At 38.8% G+C, this 17448-nt stretch overlaps 1 protein-coding gene and 1 long non-coding RNA gene across 23 annotated transcripts in view; one reads left to right on the plus strand and one right to left on the minus strand.

Annotated features, from left to right (window-relative positions):
- Positions 1 to 10665, minus strand: part of GPHN (gephyrin) — a 736147-nt gene extending 725482 nt beyond the window's left edge. For 18 of the 19 annotated variants that reach the window (XM_050797030.1, XM_050797026.1, XM_050797028.1 and 15 more), the window contains exon 1: positions 9470 to 10131. In XM_050797030.1, coding sequence (XP_050652987.1) covers positions 9470 to 9533 — 64 coding nt within the window. In that variant the 5' untranslated portion in view covers positions 9534 to 10131. Of the gene's footprint in view, positions 1 to 9469 lie in introns of all 19 variants that reach the window. The other variant, XM_050797033.1, reaches the window with a different exon arrangement.
- The window catches only part of LOC126958673 (uncharacterized), a 38392-nt gene continuing 29421 nt past the window's right edge, over positions 8478 to 17448 (plus strand). For all 4 annotated transcript variants that reach the window (XR_007727259.1, XR_007727261.1, XR_007727260.1 and 1 more), the window contains exons 1-2: positions 8478 to 8825; positions 12720 to 12782. This is a non-coding gene — a long non-coding RNA (uncharacterized LOC126958673). The remainder of the gene's footprint in view (positions 8826 to 12719; positions 12783 to 17448) is intronic.

A 17448-nucleotide genomic window follows, 5' to 3' on the forward strand; every position in this document is an offset into this window, starting at 1 on the left:
ATGTTTGAGTTCCTTGTATATCCTAGATATTAATCCCCTGTCAGATGAACAGTTTGCAAATATTTTCTCCCATTCTATAGGCTGTCTTTCACTCTGTTGGTTATTTCCTTTGCTGTACAAAAGCTTTTTAGTTTGCTATAATCCAATTATTTTTACTTTTTTTGCCTGTGCTTTTGAGGTCTTATTTATAAATTTTTTTCCCAGACCAATGTCCTGAAACATTTCCCCTGTTTTCTTCTAGGAGTTCCATAGTTTCCTGTCTTACATGTAGGTCTTTGATTTATTTTGGGTTAATTTTTGTACAGAATAAGAGGTGCAGCTCTAGTTTCATTCTTCTGCATTTTTCCCAGAAACATTTCTTAAAGATATTGTCCTTTGATCAGCAAGTGTTCCTGGGACCTTTCTCAAAACTCAGTTGGCTGTAGATATGAGGGGATTAATTTCTGGGTTCTCTACTCTGTTCCTTTGGTCTATTTGTCTGCTTTTACACCAGTACCATGCTGTTCTGGTTACTATCACTTTGTAGTATATTTTAAAGTCTGATAGTATGATGTCTCCAGCTCTGTTCTTTTTGTTCAGGACTGCTTTGGCTATTCTAGGTCATTTATGGTTCCATACATATTTTAACTTTTTTTTTTTTCCTATTTCCGTGAAGAATGTCATTGGTACAGAATGTCACTGATAGGACTGCATTGAATCTGTAGATTGCTTTGGGTAGTGCCCACTTGCAGTTTAATTCAAATGTGACTTCTACAATGTGGATATTAATTTTATGAAAGCATAATCATTTAAGTTTAGACTATAATCAAAATGTTCTCTACGGACTCTTAGGTGAAAGTGAAGAGGGGGTGGGCACCACCGTGTAAATGTTTCTTCATCGTTATACGTCTGGAAATAGTATTTTTACTCTATTCAGTTTCTTCTTCTTTTTTTGATTTTTTGTTTATTTGTTTGTTTTTGTTTTGTTTTGTTTTTGAGACAGAGTCTTACTCTGTCGCCAGGCTAGAGTGCAGTGGCACAATCTCGGCTCACTACAATCTCTGCCTCACAGGTTCAAGTGATTCTCCTGCCTCAGCCTCCCGAGTAGCTGGGATTACAGGCGCACACCACCACACCCGCCTAAATTTTGTATTTTTAGTAGAGACGGGATTTCACCATGTTGGCCAGGATGGTCTCGATCTCCTGACCTCCTGATCCGCCCACCTCGGCCTCCCAAAGTGCTGGGATTACAGGTGTGAGCCACTGCGCCCAGCTCAGTTTCTTATTTATAAGATATCCAACGGTTCTTAACCACTAATTAGAGTTTAACAATTGTTAATTTTGAGTGCACGTTAATGTGTTTTTTAAAAGAACAAGAAATAATTAAAGCAACATTTCATTTTTACTTAGCATTCAAACTGCACTTAATCTCTTTCACTCATAAGTTTCTGGATTTTTATTAACATTTGGAGCATCAGGCAGACACATTTAGCCATGATCCTGAAATCATGAAGCACTATACAAAGAAATAAATAAACCTATTTATTATAGTAATACCCACTCATTTTCTGATGCCCTGAACCCAAAAGTGAAAATATGTGCTTTCAGACCCTCACTTCAAATCTAATCGGATGTAATATTGCAAATAATTCTTGGCAAGTTTATGTGGTTCCCAAGGATATAGTAGATTCAAAACCGGAAGAGGAAGGTGAAGTGGGTAAAACCTGAAAAGCACATACGTTATGGAAACATACTATCACATCATAGTAACAGATATTCAGAACAGAATACAGAAATATAATTGTTGACCAGGCACGGTGGCTCACACCTGCAATCCCAGCACTTTGGGAGGCCGAGGCAGGCAGATCACTTGAGGTCAGGAGTTCAAAACCAGCCTGGCCAACATGGTAAAACTCTGTCTCTACTAAAAATACCAAAAAAAAAAAAAAAATAGCCAGACATGGTGGCAGGCGCCTGTAATCCCAGCTACTCGGGAGGCTGAGGCAGGAGAATCGCTTGAACCCGGGAGGCAGAGGCTGCAGCAAGCTGAGATCGCACCACTATTGCCAGCCTGGGTGACAGAGTGAGTCGGTCTCAGAAAAAAAAAAAAAAAAAAAAAAAAAAATTTGTATCAAAAAAATGGCTAGACATAAAAACAGTTTTGGTGCTTGTACTTGTTATCTATTTTAAAAATAAAATATAAAAGCACTTTATTCCTTGAAATGAAACATAAATGAAGCATGAATGTGTCAATATCCAACTTGACCGAATAATGTTTTCATGGTAGTGCTAGAATATATGCTTCAAGACAAGAAAGATTGAACTGTCTTAATCACTATTGTGTCCCTCACTTACCACAGGGCCTTGGTACATAGTAGATGTTGAATACTGAATACACTATGTTTACCTTGATGAACCCATACTTACCCCCATTTAAAGGTAAGGAAACTGTGGTGAAATGTGCTTATCTTGAAAGTGGGAGAAGAGGCATAACTTTTGACTTCTGTCAGTGTCATTTTGATCACCAGAATCAACATAACAGCATTTTCAGAATTTTTACCTATAATTTCAAATTTTTAGTTTTTAAGATATCAAATTTCATTACTCTAAAATAATCCTCCCACAAATGATATGCAATTAAAGCAATATACAAAATTAAATACTATAAAACCTCTCAAACACACATCATTATAAATATTATCCTGTTACCAGAAAAACATACCTTTTAAAAACTATTCAACCTCACTCCACCTACCCTAAACTATCCTTTTAGTAATAATAGCCAAGTTCTGGTTTACCTAAATGTTTCCTAAGGTACCATATAAATTTCACACCACCCAGTTTTTTATTAAACACCTTCTATCCAGTTACTTCATTAATAGATGCTATGACAAAAGGGCACAAAAGAAGTAAAGAACACAACCATATGTCTCAAGAACTTTAAAATCTACTTTGAATAAGACATATATACACGAAACTGTGGCAAGTTGCTCCCAAAGCAACATACAAAGAGGAAGGAACCAAAAATGACTGAGTATCTCATCTGAAAATGCTAGGCATTTTCATGTGTTACCTCTATTAGTTCTGAAAACCGTGTAAAGTAGGTATTGTCATCTTTATTTTGGAGGAGAAAACTGAAATTCAGAGAGGTTAAATGGCTTCCCAAAATAAAGGGCTAATGAGGGTCTGAAATCCAAGTCTATCTGACTCCAAAGTTCTATCCTTTTTAAGCTACACCATGCAGCCTCCCACATATAGATGATTACAGGGTATAAACAACATTTATAAACATTGTAAGGAAAACAAAGACATCATTGAAGAGAATAATTCCTAGGAAATATTTTATTGACAAAGTCAGTCCTGAGCTGTGTCTGAAACCTAAGTATAAGACTGCTAATAACAGAAAGATTGTCACAAAAATTTCTAAATAAAAAATCTAAATATTTTCCTTCTTTGATCATTCTATTTCTTATTCTCTTGCATTTTTAAGTATAACCTACCCTCCCCTATAATCGTTTCCATTACAAAGACAGAAAAAAATTAACTAGGTCTAATATCCTATATTTCTCCTTCCTGCTGGTCAGAATGCTAAAAGATAGAAACATATATTGCCATGAGAGCCTTGAAGTGATCTTAGAAACCAATTTCTTCATTTTAGTGGTAAGAAAAGTTGAGAGAGGGTTACATAATACACTGAAGGTTACAATACTTTACTAGCCAAAATAGTATGAGAACATAGTTCTTACAGTGTTCTTTCTATGATCCAGTGCTCCTTAAATTTTTTGCCACGAAGTGCCAATAATACAGAAGAATGATGAGATCTGGAGCTCACTTGAAATATAATGGGTTCGCTTGAAATTTCTTTGAAGTTTCTAATTTCATCTTAAAGCCTCACGTAAATTCTATACTTTGTGCCTAATTTACTCATGATTATCTTCTCATTAAAGTTATTTAAATTAATACCATCAAGTAAAATTGGTACTTAAAAAATTATTATGTTTGTTTCCATGGCTTAGATTCTAAGCCTTATAGTATCCCTTGACACAATGTCATGTACTTCAGTTTGAGAAAAATGCCCCAATTATGGTGACAATTCCTTCATCGTATTTCATTTCCTTGCTGCTTTATTTTCCAAATTAAGAATTCTTTTTAAACCTAATTACACTCTTTCAAAATGTATAAATACTGACAAAGCTACTGTTAAAATTGTTGGGTGTGTTTAAACACAAAATTTTCAAGAAGCTCTACTTAGTTAAAATTAATTGATTAAATACCATTTAGTTTATAAATTCATTAAAGAACCTGGATAGAACTTCTACTTAGCAATACTTCATTAAACATTTCCTTTTTGAGAGGTCACTCAAAAAAAAATTTTAATGAAAGTAAGATTACATGCCATTCATATTAACTACAGTCCCAATTACTTTTAAGTAGGTTAAACAATCTTTTCTTCTTCCTTGGTATTTATCTTCTCTGCCCAGATGTGAAGGAAGAAATCCTTTGTGGTTTCACTACTTTCTTTTTCAGGTTTTTTTTTTTTATACATTTCAAATTCCAAATATGCTTCATTATTCTTCAATCCTATTTACAGAAACAGAGTAATAGATTTTATCTATTTTACTGATTGTTTTTAAAAACTCTCTGTTCAACTTAGCCAGGAATCTATCACCAGTAAGAGTAATAATAGACTCTTATTCATCACTTCCTCCCTAAAAACATACTATTGATTTTCCACCAAACGCCTGTTTGAAGTCAAATAGTCGTATGTGTTTTTAATATATTTAAAACTCTAATTGTATAGCAACTAAGACTTTTTCAAGTCTTTGGTCAGTGATGATAGTATTAAGTACATTCACTTTGAAGTCAAATCGTCACGTGTTTTTAATATAACCAAAATTCTTCTAGTGTAGCAACTAATACTTTTTCAAGTCTTTGACTAATGATAGTACTAAGTACATTCATTAGAAATTAATTTAACATTTTCCTACTTTGATTAAACATTTAATTCTCTAATACATTGCTTCCAACAAAAAATTCACAAAATAACAATCTAATTCAAGAAATAGGATTCCTTTCAAGTCATAAAGCTCAATATTAAAAACACATATTGAAAAAAACAGCTAAGTTTGCCAGAACACACAATTCCACTTAGTAGGCTTTAATAGTAATTTGCCTACTTAATGACATCTATTCTCAAAACAGATATATGTATATATCCTTATCAATAAATGGGCTTTTCAGAAAATAATACTGACACATAATATACCAGAACAGGTTTCAAGAATGTAAAAATGTAAATGCTTAAACAATTGCAGAGTTATAAGGGTAGCATCTGCTTGGCTTAAACTTGTTTTCTGAATATTCTGAATGATTTCATTTATGAATAACTGAAATACTCCCTACATGTTACTGTAATATTTTGATGTTCTAATTTACAATTAGTCTTTTAACTAATCTCTAGTACCTAGTCTATTTGTTCCAATATCTCTTACTGAGTTCAAATCAACAAGTTAGTGCAATTAAAATGTATATTACTACAGCAAAAATATGATTTTTAAAAATGCTCTTTCCTAAAAATTTGTACCTTTTTCTCAGTCATGCCACTATTAGTGACAATTTAGGTAATGGATTATCATCTTTGGCTAAGTGCCTCGGTATCAAACATTAGCTGTAGCGAACTAATATGATATTAAGTAGCCAATGGGATAATCTATATGATTCTACATTATATACATACATGTAGTCATTATTTTCCTGTTAACCTTTCTGTAGAGCTTTCACAGTGGTAAAACTAATATGCTGCTTTGATAAACAGCTTCTTTCAAAATAGAAAAAAAGTATATGAAGAGTGACACATTCTAGATATAGTGAGTCTGCTGTGTAACTAGTAAGATTGACTTTAAGTATAATTACTACTAAAGCTGTTAGAAAAAAATTCTACATCTGCACCACATCTTGTTTCTAGTTTTGTAGTAGTAGATACTTGTTTATTTGCTTCATGTTACTCATTACCACATTACCTTTAGTCTTTTCTATAAATAGTAATAGAAATAGAGAACATTAGACACAGAAATATTTCAAACTAGACCTTAGGTCACCAAACACCATGTGACTTTCATTTCTGTCAAGTCAACATAAGACAGTTTCGAACAAAGATATTGTTCTTAAAGATGGACAGTAACATTCAACTTAAAATGTTTCCACATACAGCCTATTTTACATACATACATATTCTCATTTTCCTGATTTAAAAAAATTAGTATAACTAGAATATCCACGTTACATTAATTATCATAATCTCATTTTCAAGTGCTTAATAATTCAAAATAATGAAGCAAAAAATGCTTCTGCTAAATATTTCCCTTTCTACCATTATTCTTTCATAAACCTAATACAATTAATTTATTTGATGAGAAGTCTCAACAGACTATGTATTAAATTTGCCAAATTCATAACTGAAATGAAGATAACAAAAACATCTAATGGATGTAAAGTTTCAGAGAACAAGTATCTTTCAACAGGCAATAAAAAATGTCACAAAGAAGTCAATTAAAAACTTTAGAAATGACAATATGATTTCACAAAATACTAAGTAACATATTGTAAAATGTGTGTGTGGGTAGATCACACTTTCCACTATATTTGTAAAACAGATGTAGATAAAATACTTAAAATTAGTATTATGAAGCATGCCAAGAAAATTTTCTAAAAGAGGCCCTCCACCTTTTAAGAGAGCCACAAATTATAATTTACAAAAACTACAGTTCAACTCAACTTTCTTAAGTATGAAATCACAATACTTGAGTTCAGTAAAGAATAATTCTACATAGTAAACTGCAACACCTGAAGTTCTAGAATACACAAATTTGCATAGCACAGCTTCATTTTTGTAAGTTCTTTCCTCAAAATCATATATCAGGCAAGACCACAGAAATTAAGCTGTTGATAATGAAACCCACTAGTTACAGACTTGAGAAAAATCAGTTTTCTTTCCTCTCCATCACAGTAGACAATATCTGTATCAATAACTTTTCAAGAAAAAGCGTAAGTTATTTCTGACTTCAAATATACATGTTATCATCAAAACCTACTTTCCTCTATTACCACTTTTTCCAAATCTGTAGCTGCCTTTTCATTCCTTCAGCTACATCCTTCTTCCTGGCCCTAGACTACTGTACCTCATTCTCATAATAGCTTCCCCTGATTGTCTTTAATTCCACTGTCAATGTTAATGTTATCTTCTCTCTGACATTTTACCTATGCCACCTACCTATTCCACTTGAGCTTTCCAAGGCCTTTATATTACATTTTTATTCTGCTCAGGAGCCTCACCATCAACTACATATTTATTTATAAAGTGGCAGCTGACTTTCAACTCCCCTTAAAATTGCCAGTTTCTTCTTGACTCTAGCAAATGTATTAAATTCTCCCTTCAGGTAGTCATATTTGCTCCTAATCCATCTGAATATGGAATTTCTTTTGCAGTTAACCCCAAACTCATAGAAAATGTATTTAGAAAAGTTTTGCACAATAATTACATGCAATGTTTCTTGAGTTGTTTGCCTATCAATGTTATCCATATCAGACTGTAGGGACACGAGATAAGGTCTGCATCTTTCAAAGCAGTCTGTACAACACCTACCTGCTATGTCACTTCACAAAGCTAAGATGATTCGTTAAATGAAACTATTATTTAATGGAAAGCTTAAGCAGAAATGTTCATTTTAAAAATAGTTCTACAGTTTAACTTTTAAACATCTACGGCCTTTTTTATTTCCACAGACAACTGACATATTTTGGTTTCTCACTACTCTATTAATTGTTAAAGAATGGCTAGAATTTAAAGTGCAAGTTGAGGGTAGATAAAGGATATACACTTTCACATCCCATCATCAGATTATTCGAAAATTGGCAATGTCAGTTCCAGGAATTCTGAAATACAACTGAATCTTCACATAACCAAACAGTTTCAGGATCAAAAGAAGAGAACAGCGTACCTTTCTGATTTGGGGGTTCCCTTTTCTGCAATTGGTTTAGACTAGTTTCACTACCAAAGGATCTTTTGATTAGGAAAATTCAATTAATCACCATCGATATACGGAAACAATACCAGGGAAAGGCAATCCTTTACTTAAAAGAGAGAAAAGGAGGCTTTGGATATCACCTTTTCATAAAATTCAGCAACTAAATTAAGCTTTGCACTCAGTATCTGCCGGCAGCCTCAGACCTTTTTTTTCTACCTAATAATAAAAGCAAGTCTTATTCAATTTAGTCCCTTCTCGAGCACCGTCTCGACCTGTCAGAATTTGGCAGTTAAAAAAAATTTTTTTAAAAGAAGTAAGGGAAACACTAGGATTCCCGTACACATTGCTTCTTTTTCCGAAATCACATCACTGAGTCTTGAGCTTCCTTCACTCCAAACTAAGCCCTCAGATTCCAAATATAGTTCTTTAACCCCCGCCTCGCCACTCAATTACACATAAACCTTGCCAACTACAGAACCACAGCAGAAACCCCTACAAATCGGCTTGGCGTTCATCTTGGAAGTCATGCCCTGCAGCAACTGCCGATCGCCGAAGTGACGGATATTAACCACATTCAGCGCAACGGAATCAGACATGCAGAGCACACACGGCTTTCGCGAGGGAGGGAAACGCGACCCGGGAAAAGTGCGCTCCTCACCAGCCTCGGGACGCTCCACCGGGGTGGGGGTTCCCAGAAAGGAGGGGGAGAGGAGCCCGAGTAGGGGAATCCTGCCCTCTCAAGTAAAAAGAGCTGGATCCCCCGGCCGCAAGCTGCAGCCCGTCCTCGCTAAGGAAACGACGAGGCAGAGGGCCCTTTGCTCGGTAAGGCAGAAGGCAGACACTTTCTGAGGTCCGGATCAAGCCGATCCCCCATCCCCCGAAGGAGGCGAAGGGTGCCCCATGGGTGGCTGAGGGGATGCCCGGCCCGCGAGGGACAACCCAAGGAGAAGCAGTTTCATCTGATTAACACCTGAGTCGCGTCCGGGCAAGCACAGCTACTGGCGTGGGGCCGCCCGGGTGGGGGGAAGGGAAAGGGAGGAAGGGGGTGGAGATGGGATTCCCCCCTCTCTCAGAAGAGCACTAACGGAGGATTCGTCCGGGCCAGCCGAGAGCGGCATGCTTCAGACTGCGGAGCCGGGATCCCGCCGCCTGCACCGACAGCGCGGATCCCGCAGCGCCCTCCGCACGGGCCCCTCGGTCCCCGGGGGCCCAGGACTTTGTCTCCGAAGGCGCTGGGGCCTGACATCCCACGGGGTCGACCACGGCTCCGGCGGGCTGGGGAAAGGGACCCGCGGGAACACCCCCAATCTCTGGCGGTTCTCAGCGGTTGTAAAATGCACCCCCGCGGTTCCCTTCTTCAGCCTTCCCTCCTCCCGAGGCCGCAGAGAAGGGCCACCACAGGCGAAAAGCCTAAGGCAAGTCAGGGACTGCAGCCTCATAGGTCCCGCACCTCCTCCCCCGGTTACCTGTAAGGACTCCGACACGGATTTGATGGTCGTGGTTAGTAAGGATCATTCCCTCGGTCGCCATGTTTCCCAGCGCAGTCACCGCACTGACAGGAGCCGGGAGAAATTGGAGCCCGGAGCGCGCGGGCCGGGAGCGCGCTCGCCGCGGAGAGCGCGAGAGCTAGGGAGCCAGGGAAGCGCGAGGAGAGCGGGGAAGGAGTGGGAGGCCGTAGAGTGCTCGGTGGCCTGCGTGGGGGAGAGGCCGCGCCGGGAGTGCGCGGGTCCGCGGGAGGGGGCGGAGTCAGGGCGCGCGACCCCAAGTCCGGCAGGAAGGAGGCGAGCTGGAGGGGTCGGTGGCAGCACGGGGAGAGCGCGCGGAGGCGGCGGAACGAGGCTGGAGAGGCTCGGGCCGCTCTGCGGAGCGCGAGACCCAAGGCAGCTAGATGGCAGGACTGAGAGGAAAGGAGAGCACACGCTCTGGAGGTTGCGGGGGCGGACTCGGGGACAGGGGCGGAGCTACACCCTGAGGCGTGGAACTCGTGGAGAGTGAGGGGAGGAGTGAGAGCTCGGGTGCTGAGTACTGGGAGCGGGAAGGAGCGGGAAGGAGCGGGCCCAGCCTGAGTAGGACCGCGGATCGCTCCTGGGTGCGCGAGTAGCGCGGGATTGGCTGAGTGAACGCGGAGCGTGTGCGCGCTAGGCAGGAACGCAACCTCGGCCGGGCCCCAGACAGAAGCAATCCCTTGCCGAGCCTGACACCTCGTCGGTTGTCCGCGCCTTCGGAAGACTGTAGCCGGCGGGCCGGCCTTCTGAGGGGACCGCGGGAGGAGCGACACTGGCTCAGCACGCCGGGCCGCGTCTTGCAGCCCTCGGGAGCGGCCGGCCGCCCCACTGAAGGCGCTGGCGAACCTAGAGGTGCCTTAAAAAGCTGCGTGAGTGGCAGAACGGCGGCTACTATGATAGAGAGCCTGCCGTGGGCGAAGAGGGAGGTATCCTGTCCCGCCCAGTGTTAGCCGTTGGCTTCCTCAGTCGGCTCTCCCTGAAGGAAGATTTCCGCTTCACCTGTGTTTTAGGATTCCATCTCCAGTCAGTGCCTACAAGACGATCCTCACATGCGAAGCTTAGGAGTCTGAGGCAGGGCAACTGGAGTGGAGACACCTGGCTTCTCTTCCTCCTGCTGTCCCACGGTTTTATGGCCTTAAGCCTCTTCGCCGTGAGAGCTGCTTTTAGGTGAAAAGCATCTATCTCCTTAGCGAACGAGAACGTGTTCCACCTGAATCACAGTCCATTGCCGCAACGATTCTCATTTCAGTATTCGTGGGATGTGAGATTACCATGAAAATAGCTTTTGTTGCCATTTATTTCCATGTGCCTTTCATGAAACGTGTTATTAATCACCTGTGGCTGTTCTACGTTAGTTTCTTACTATCTTTCTGGACCTTTCAGCTTCTGAATTTTAAAAAGTTATATGCGTGTGTGTGTGTGTGTGTGTGTATACACACACTCATATGTATATATTTTTTCTTCTTAGCTGTAGTAAACCTGGAGGCATAAAAGTGAAAAGCAAAGTGAAAAATGTATAATATCAGTGTTTATACACAAATTTCAAAGTCACTTTGATTGTTTTGTTTTTTAATCCGGAGTCTCGCTCTGTCGCCAGGCTAGAGGGCAGTGGCATGATCTCGGCTCACTGCAACCTCTGCTTCCCGGGTTCAAGCAATTCTCCTGCCTTAGCCTCCCGAGTAGCTGGAACTACAGGCACGCGCCACCACACCCAGCTAATTTTGTATTGTTAGTAGAGGCAGGGTTTCACCATGTTGGCCAGGATGGTCTCGATCAAGATCTTGACCTCGTGATCCACCCGCCTCGGCCTCCCAAAGTGCTGGGATTACAGGCGTGAGCCACCATGCCTGGCCAATTATGAGAATTTTATTGTTCCGCTGGAACATGAAATTACTCATCCTCTGAGGATTCACGTGCTTATGTATTTCATTTTAAATAATGGGGCCTACAAAGTAGATGATGGATGGAATTGAAGTAGGTAAAATAAATTAATGGTTTTTTTGCTTTTGTTTTTAGTATGTGTATTGCTAGTATTTTTGACAGTGATTAAAAATTTAAGCCGGGTCATGAACTCATTTCCTCATTGTCACCTTAGATCCTGGTGGCCAACGGGTTGTTAACTAGTTTTAAATGAGAGATAAAGATGAGAAAGTATGTCCAAAAGAATGATTTCCTTTATCTCAAACTAAACATGAAAAGCAAATAGTTGGTTATATTGTTATCTTTCTAACCTATCTTTGTTCTCTGCAACACACTCTAAATGATTAGAAAATACCTTGAGCTTATCATCTATCTTATGTCTATCTTAGACGTAAGGTCTAAACCTGCCCATTAGCAGGTTGTGACCTTAAACAAATTTGGGCCTTTTCCTTCATCCTTTAAATAAGGTGGTAGACTAAGTAAGTACCTTTTAAGTATAGTGGTAGACTAAATAAGCACTCCTTTAATTAGAATATTCTATAATTATTCATGGAAGAAAACTGGCACTTTATTTCACAAATCAATAATAAGAGAACAAGAGACTAACTTTGTGCATTCATAAAAGGGATGATGGTTAAATTGATTAAAATTTAAGTGGGGAAGGGTGGATATGGATTAAACTTTCTAAAGCTGCAGTCCCCAACGTTTTTGGCACCCGGGACCTGTTTTGTGGAAGACAATTTTTCCGTGGATGGGGATGGGGAGGGGTGATGGTTTCCGGATGAAACTGTTCTAGAATACCTCAGATCATAAGGTATTAGATTCTGATAAGAAGCCACAACCTAAATTCCACGCATCCACAGTTCACAATAGGGTTCACTGTCCTATGACAATCTAATGCAGCCACTGATCTGACAGGAGGCGGAGCTCAGGCAGTAATGGTTGCTGGCTGCTGTGTGGCCTGATTCCTAATAGGGTACAGACGGGTACCTGTCTGCGGCCCGGGGTTTGGGGACCCCTGTTCTAAAGTATATGGAAGTTTATTAACATTCATTATATTTTTACTGACTGTAAGTATTAAAATTCCTAAAAAAAAAATAATAGAACTAAATTATAATGCTTGTCTTTCAACATTTTTTCTTAAGTGTATTCATCTTTCTCAAATTCAACAACCTTTTACAAACAAAACTTACAAAGGAAAGACACAATGACTTCACTGTCTAGAGTGAACTTTTACAGATGGTTATTGAATGAATATTATAATATGTACACACCATTACTCTCTTTACAGTGTGACATTTCTTCAGAATTCGTCCTGGAATCAAATGTTATGCCAAAGGAAATTTTCTGAAAGGTAGGAGAGAGTGTCATTTTCCAAATATTGATAAATGTCTCAGGAAACATGGGGCATGGGGTGTGGTGTGGGTTGGGGTGGGAGTCTGTATGTAAATAATTAGAAGTGCCCAGGAAGTTATTCTTTCCATTCTTAGGGTTTTCATCATGAAAACTACAAGAGTTTCCATTAACCATCTAAGACAACATAAAAAAATAGGTTAACGTGGCTTTGATTACAATTATCATGGAGATGAAACTTTATATTTCAATAGGAATGAAGTTATTTTATTTATTTATTTATTTTTGAGACAGTCTTGCTCTGTCAGCCAGGCTGGAGTGCAGTAGCACCATCTCAGCTCACTGCAACCTCTGTCTCCTGGGCTCAAGCAATTCTCCTGCCTCAGCCTCCTGAGTAGCTGGGATTACAGGCGTGTGCCACCATGCCTTGCTAATTTTTGTGTTTTTAGTAGAGACAGGGTTTTACCATGTTGACCAGGCTGGTCTTGAGCTCCTGACCTCAGATAATCCGCCTGCTTCGGCTTCCCAAAGTGCTGGGATTACAGGCGTGAGCCACCACGACCGGCCTGAAGTTAGTTTTTTCCTAGTACTGGTATATTTACACTTAGACCACCAGTTAACTCTGAGTTTTTCTGTGGTTAATCACAATTTCGATATAAGCAAGGCCAAATCTCATTGGGCTTTTCTAGGTCCAGACTCTCTTCTATGTTTTTTCCACATGTGCATACCTATGATAGTTTAATTTATGTAGTAGTCACAGTAAGAGATTGACAGCAATAACTGATAATAAAATAGTACAATTATAACAATTTACTGTAATAAAAGTTATGTTAATGTGGTCTCTCTGTCTCTCAGAATATCTTACTGTATTGCACTCAACTATTTTCAGACCAGAATTAGTTACAGCAATCCTAGGGGAAAAAATACAATGCCTAATTCAGCTAGTTTAAAGTTCATCTTGACCATAATCTATCTTTCTTTGGGGGAAAAAATACATTTAAAGCAACCAAAGCTTCACCTTCACCATTTTTTAAATGGTAAATACACATACATAAAATTTACCGTTTTAACCATTTAAATGTATATAATTCAGTAGCATGAAGTATACCGTAGTCCTCCCTTATCTGCAGTTTTGCTTTTCTTGGTTTCGGTTACTCTGTTTCCCTGAAGTCCACAATTGGAAACCCAGATGTCTGATGACATACTTGGTTGCAAGCAACTGATCCTAGTTGAAGCCAAAAGAAATTCATTGGCTCATGCAGCTGACAAGTCTGGACTTGCATAGCTTCAGGGTTGGCTAGATTCAGGGCCTGAAACTATGTCATCAGCATGTCACTTTGAGCTATGCTTTCTTCTTTGTTAACTTCATTTTCACCTTGGCTCATCCTACATTGCAACAAAGATGGCACTGGCTTCGCTAGGCTGTGTGTGTGTGTGTGTATACACACACAAATATATATACGTTTTTTTTTAAGAGAGACAGGGTCTCTCTGTGTTGCCCAAGCTGGTCTCAAACTCCTCACCTCAAGATATCCTCCTGCTTCAGCCTCCCAGGTAGCTGTGATTACAGATGCAAGCCACAGCATCTGGCTCTAGGGTATTATTTAGATCAGTACCCCATTATAGTAAATAGTATATTTAAAATTTTTATTCTGGAAATTTGAATGTATGTAACCTACTGTATTAGTCTGTTTTCATGCTGCTGATAAAGAGATACCTGAGACTGGGCAGTTTACAAAAGAAGGAAGTTTAATAGAGAACTCACAGTTCCACGTGGCTAGGGAAGCCTCACAATCATGGCGGAAGGCAAGGAGGAGCAAGTCACATCTTACGTGGATGGCAGCAGGCAAAGAGAGAATGAGGAAGACACAAAAGCAGAAGCCCCTGTTAAAACCATCAGCTCTCATGAGACTTATTCACTACCATGAGAACAGTATGAGGGAAACTACCCTCATGATTCAACTATCTCCCCCGGATCCCTCCCACAACACCTTGGAATTATGGGAGTACAATTCAAGATGATATTTGGGTGGGGACACGACACAGAGCCAAACCATGTCACCTATATAAGCAAAAGCTCCATAAAGTCCTCAGTTTTTAAGAATGTAAAAGATCCCAGGAACCAAAACTGAGAATCATAGATTTACATCATGTGCCAATCCACAAAGCACGTATAAAGCAAATACCAAATTCCTCTCTCTCCCTTATACCATAGAGGTTATTCTTTCCTGCGCACTCCAGTTTATATACCTTTAAATCTGCCTACATAGTCACATATTAATATTCAGAAGGTAGAGAAGTTCTTCCTAGGTATGTACTGACAATTTACAAATGTACAATGTTTCCACTTTATGTGGCTGTGTATCTGATAAGAAAACCAGGAAGAAAAAAATTTGATTTCTAAAGAAAGCACTGATTTTTCTCCCTCCTGAAAAAAACAAAAACAAACAAACAAAAAAAAGGTACACCATAGAAGAGAAGGGCAGTATTTTCTAGAAGAGGGAAAGATTTTTAGATATGGGAAAGGAAAATGAGATTTGCTAAATCGGAAAATAATATTAATTGCCCCAGAAGCTATTTGATTTCTTAAAAGGGCTCTTGTCTGCAATGCCTTCAGTTTTTAGGATTCAGTATATATGTCAAGAAAAGATAGTTTCAAGCTTAAAAACTGACATGGATTGACTTCAAATGGACCTTTTGAAAAATCAAAAGCATCGTGCTTTTCTACCGTTGTTCATTGGTTTCCATTTAACTAAAATTTATCTTAAAGCCCAGCGTCCCCAGAAAAATATTTTTTCTTAAAAAGCAATGTACAAAACAAAACTTATTTTGTTAACCTAAGTAATCTCATTTTCCCCAGGTTGACTAATAATTGGGGGAAATACAGTTTCTAGGAATGTTTATATCATGTTTTATACTTAAAATGAACCTTAAGTAAGTTTTCACGTTAGGAATCACAAGTGAATTTGTGAAAGAAGTAGAGAAGATGGATTTTTTAGTTGGCCTGAAGATTCTCAATTTTACCGTGTAATAATTATATGTCATATGTATCTGCCTGTGCATCTCCTGCCGTGAATTGATTGGTTGCAGAGCAAGCCTCCCTTTCCAGTACAGGACCTTGTTCTCTTCCCATTTCCTAATATTTGTTGACTAAATACAGAACATATGAAGCAATAGGGACTTTGAATTGGTAGCAATGCAGGCTCCTTCCAAGGTGCCAGAGGGACCAATAGAGATTTTACTTGTTGCGCAACAGATTACAGAAGCCTCTACCAATAAAAGGAGAGACACCATCTAAGGTGGCCATTGTTCACATAAACAACACTAAAACTAGATTTTCTGCCTGGATCTATGAGTGTAAGGCAAAATGTTGTGCATTGTCGCTTCCCCTCTTTGATTATTGTAATTCTAGACTACAGATGAAAGTATCAAGCTGTTGTTGGCCTTATTTCATTTAGGAAAGAAGTGTGACAAACATTACTAATCACTTTCTGGCAATGCAGAAAGGCAACTTTTTGGGGTAGAATGTTAGCCAATATCCTCTACATAGCTAGAAAGTCAAGATAAAATAAATGAGATAAGCTACAAAAGTAGTCTACCCAAAGTTATGATTTGTAAATGTATTGCTGGTGGAACAGGTTTTTCCTCAATTGACCTTGAACTTGAAAAGTATTGCCCATATGGGGTTAAGGTTATCAGAGATTTTATTCTCAGAGGAATATAATTAGAATATTATGAGTACAAATAAAACTATAATAATGATGTTTCAATCCCAAGTACTTTTTGATTACTAGTTCAGTTTACTATAACTTGATTTAGAGATAGGAATACCCTAAATATAGACAATATAGACATATTCCCACCAAGTTGTAAGGTATAGCCCTCTCTGTAATTTAATATTGGATGTATCAGTTAATCTCTAGGGAGTTTAAGTTGCTTGAATAACTCTCTGACCTTTTGAATAAGTTGACCATATGAATTTGTCTGTACTCACAAAACTGAGATCCATTTCCTGGATTCACTGAAATGCAGACACTCATGAGGAGTCACCCAATCTAACTGATAACTTTATGCTGCCCTTATGAAAGTCAGAATCCAATATGAAGTCCTAAAGACAAAGTAGAATAACAGGCTATCCCAGTTTTGTGTTTTGAAAAAATGGAAAGATTTGGAACATTTGAGGGAAAGATGTTAAGCCTGACTGATAATGAACATAGAATGTAAATACTTTGACAATGGCGAATAATTCACTTTTTAAGAAGTTACAACCTCAGCTACCAAGTAAACTACTTTATTCCATGTGTTAGTTAAAAAAAAAAAAAAGCAGGGTGGGGAAGGTCATATACTAATCCAAACTCATTGTAGTGGTTAAAAAAAAACAACAACAACATAATTTTAAAACATTCAAATGATAGTCTTTTAATTTAATTTTAAAATTCGGAATCTAAAGCCCTAAGGTTAAATGACTAGTTCAAGGTAATCAGTAGTACATTCAGATTTTATATTTTTATCTTTTGTTCTCATTGCTCCGTGTAATCCAATTGACTTGGAAAATCTCTCAGGACTGCCAGAATCTCCCAGGGACTAAATAAGTACAGTGATGGCTTTCTTGAAACAATATAAATTACATACTCCACTAACTCAGTTGGTAGAATATGAAAGTAATC

The sequence above is a fragment of the Macaca thibetana genome, chromosome 7 (genome assembly GCF_024542745.1).
Source record: "Macaca thibetana thibetana isolate TM-01 chromosome 7, ASM2454274v1, whole genome shotgun sequence".
In the NCBI taxonomy this organism is placed as follows: Eukaryota; Metazoa; Chordata; class Mammalia; order Primates; family Cercopithecidae; genus Macaca; species Macaca thibetana.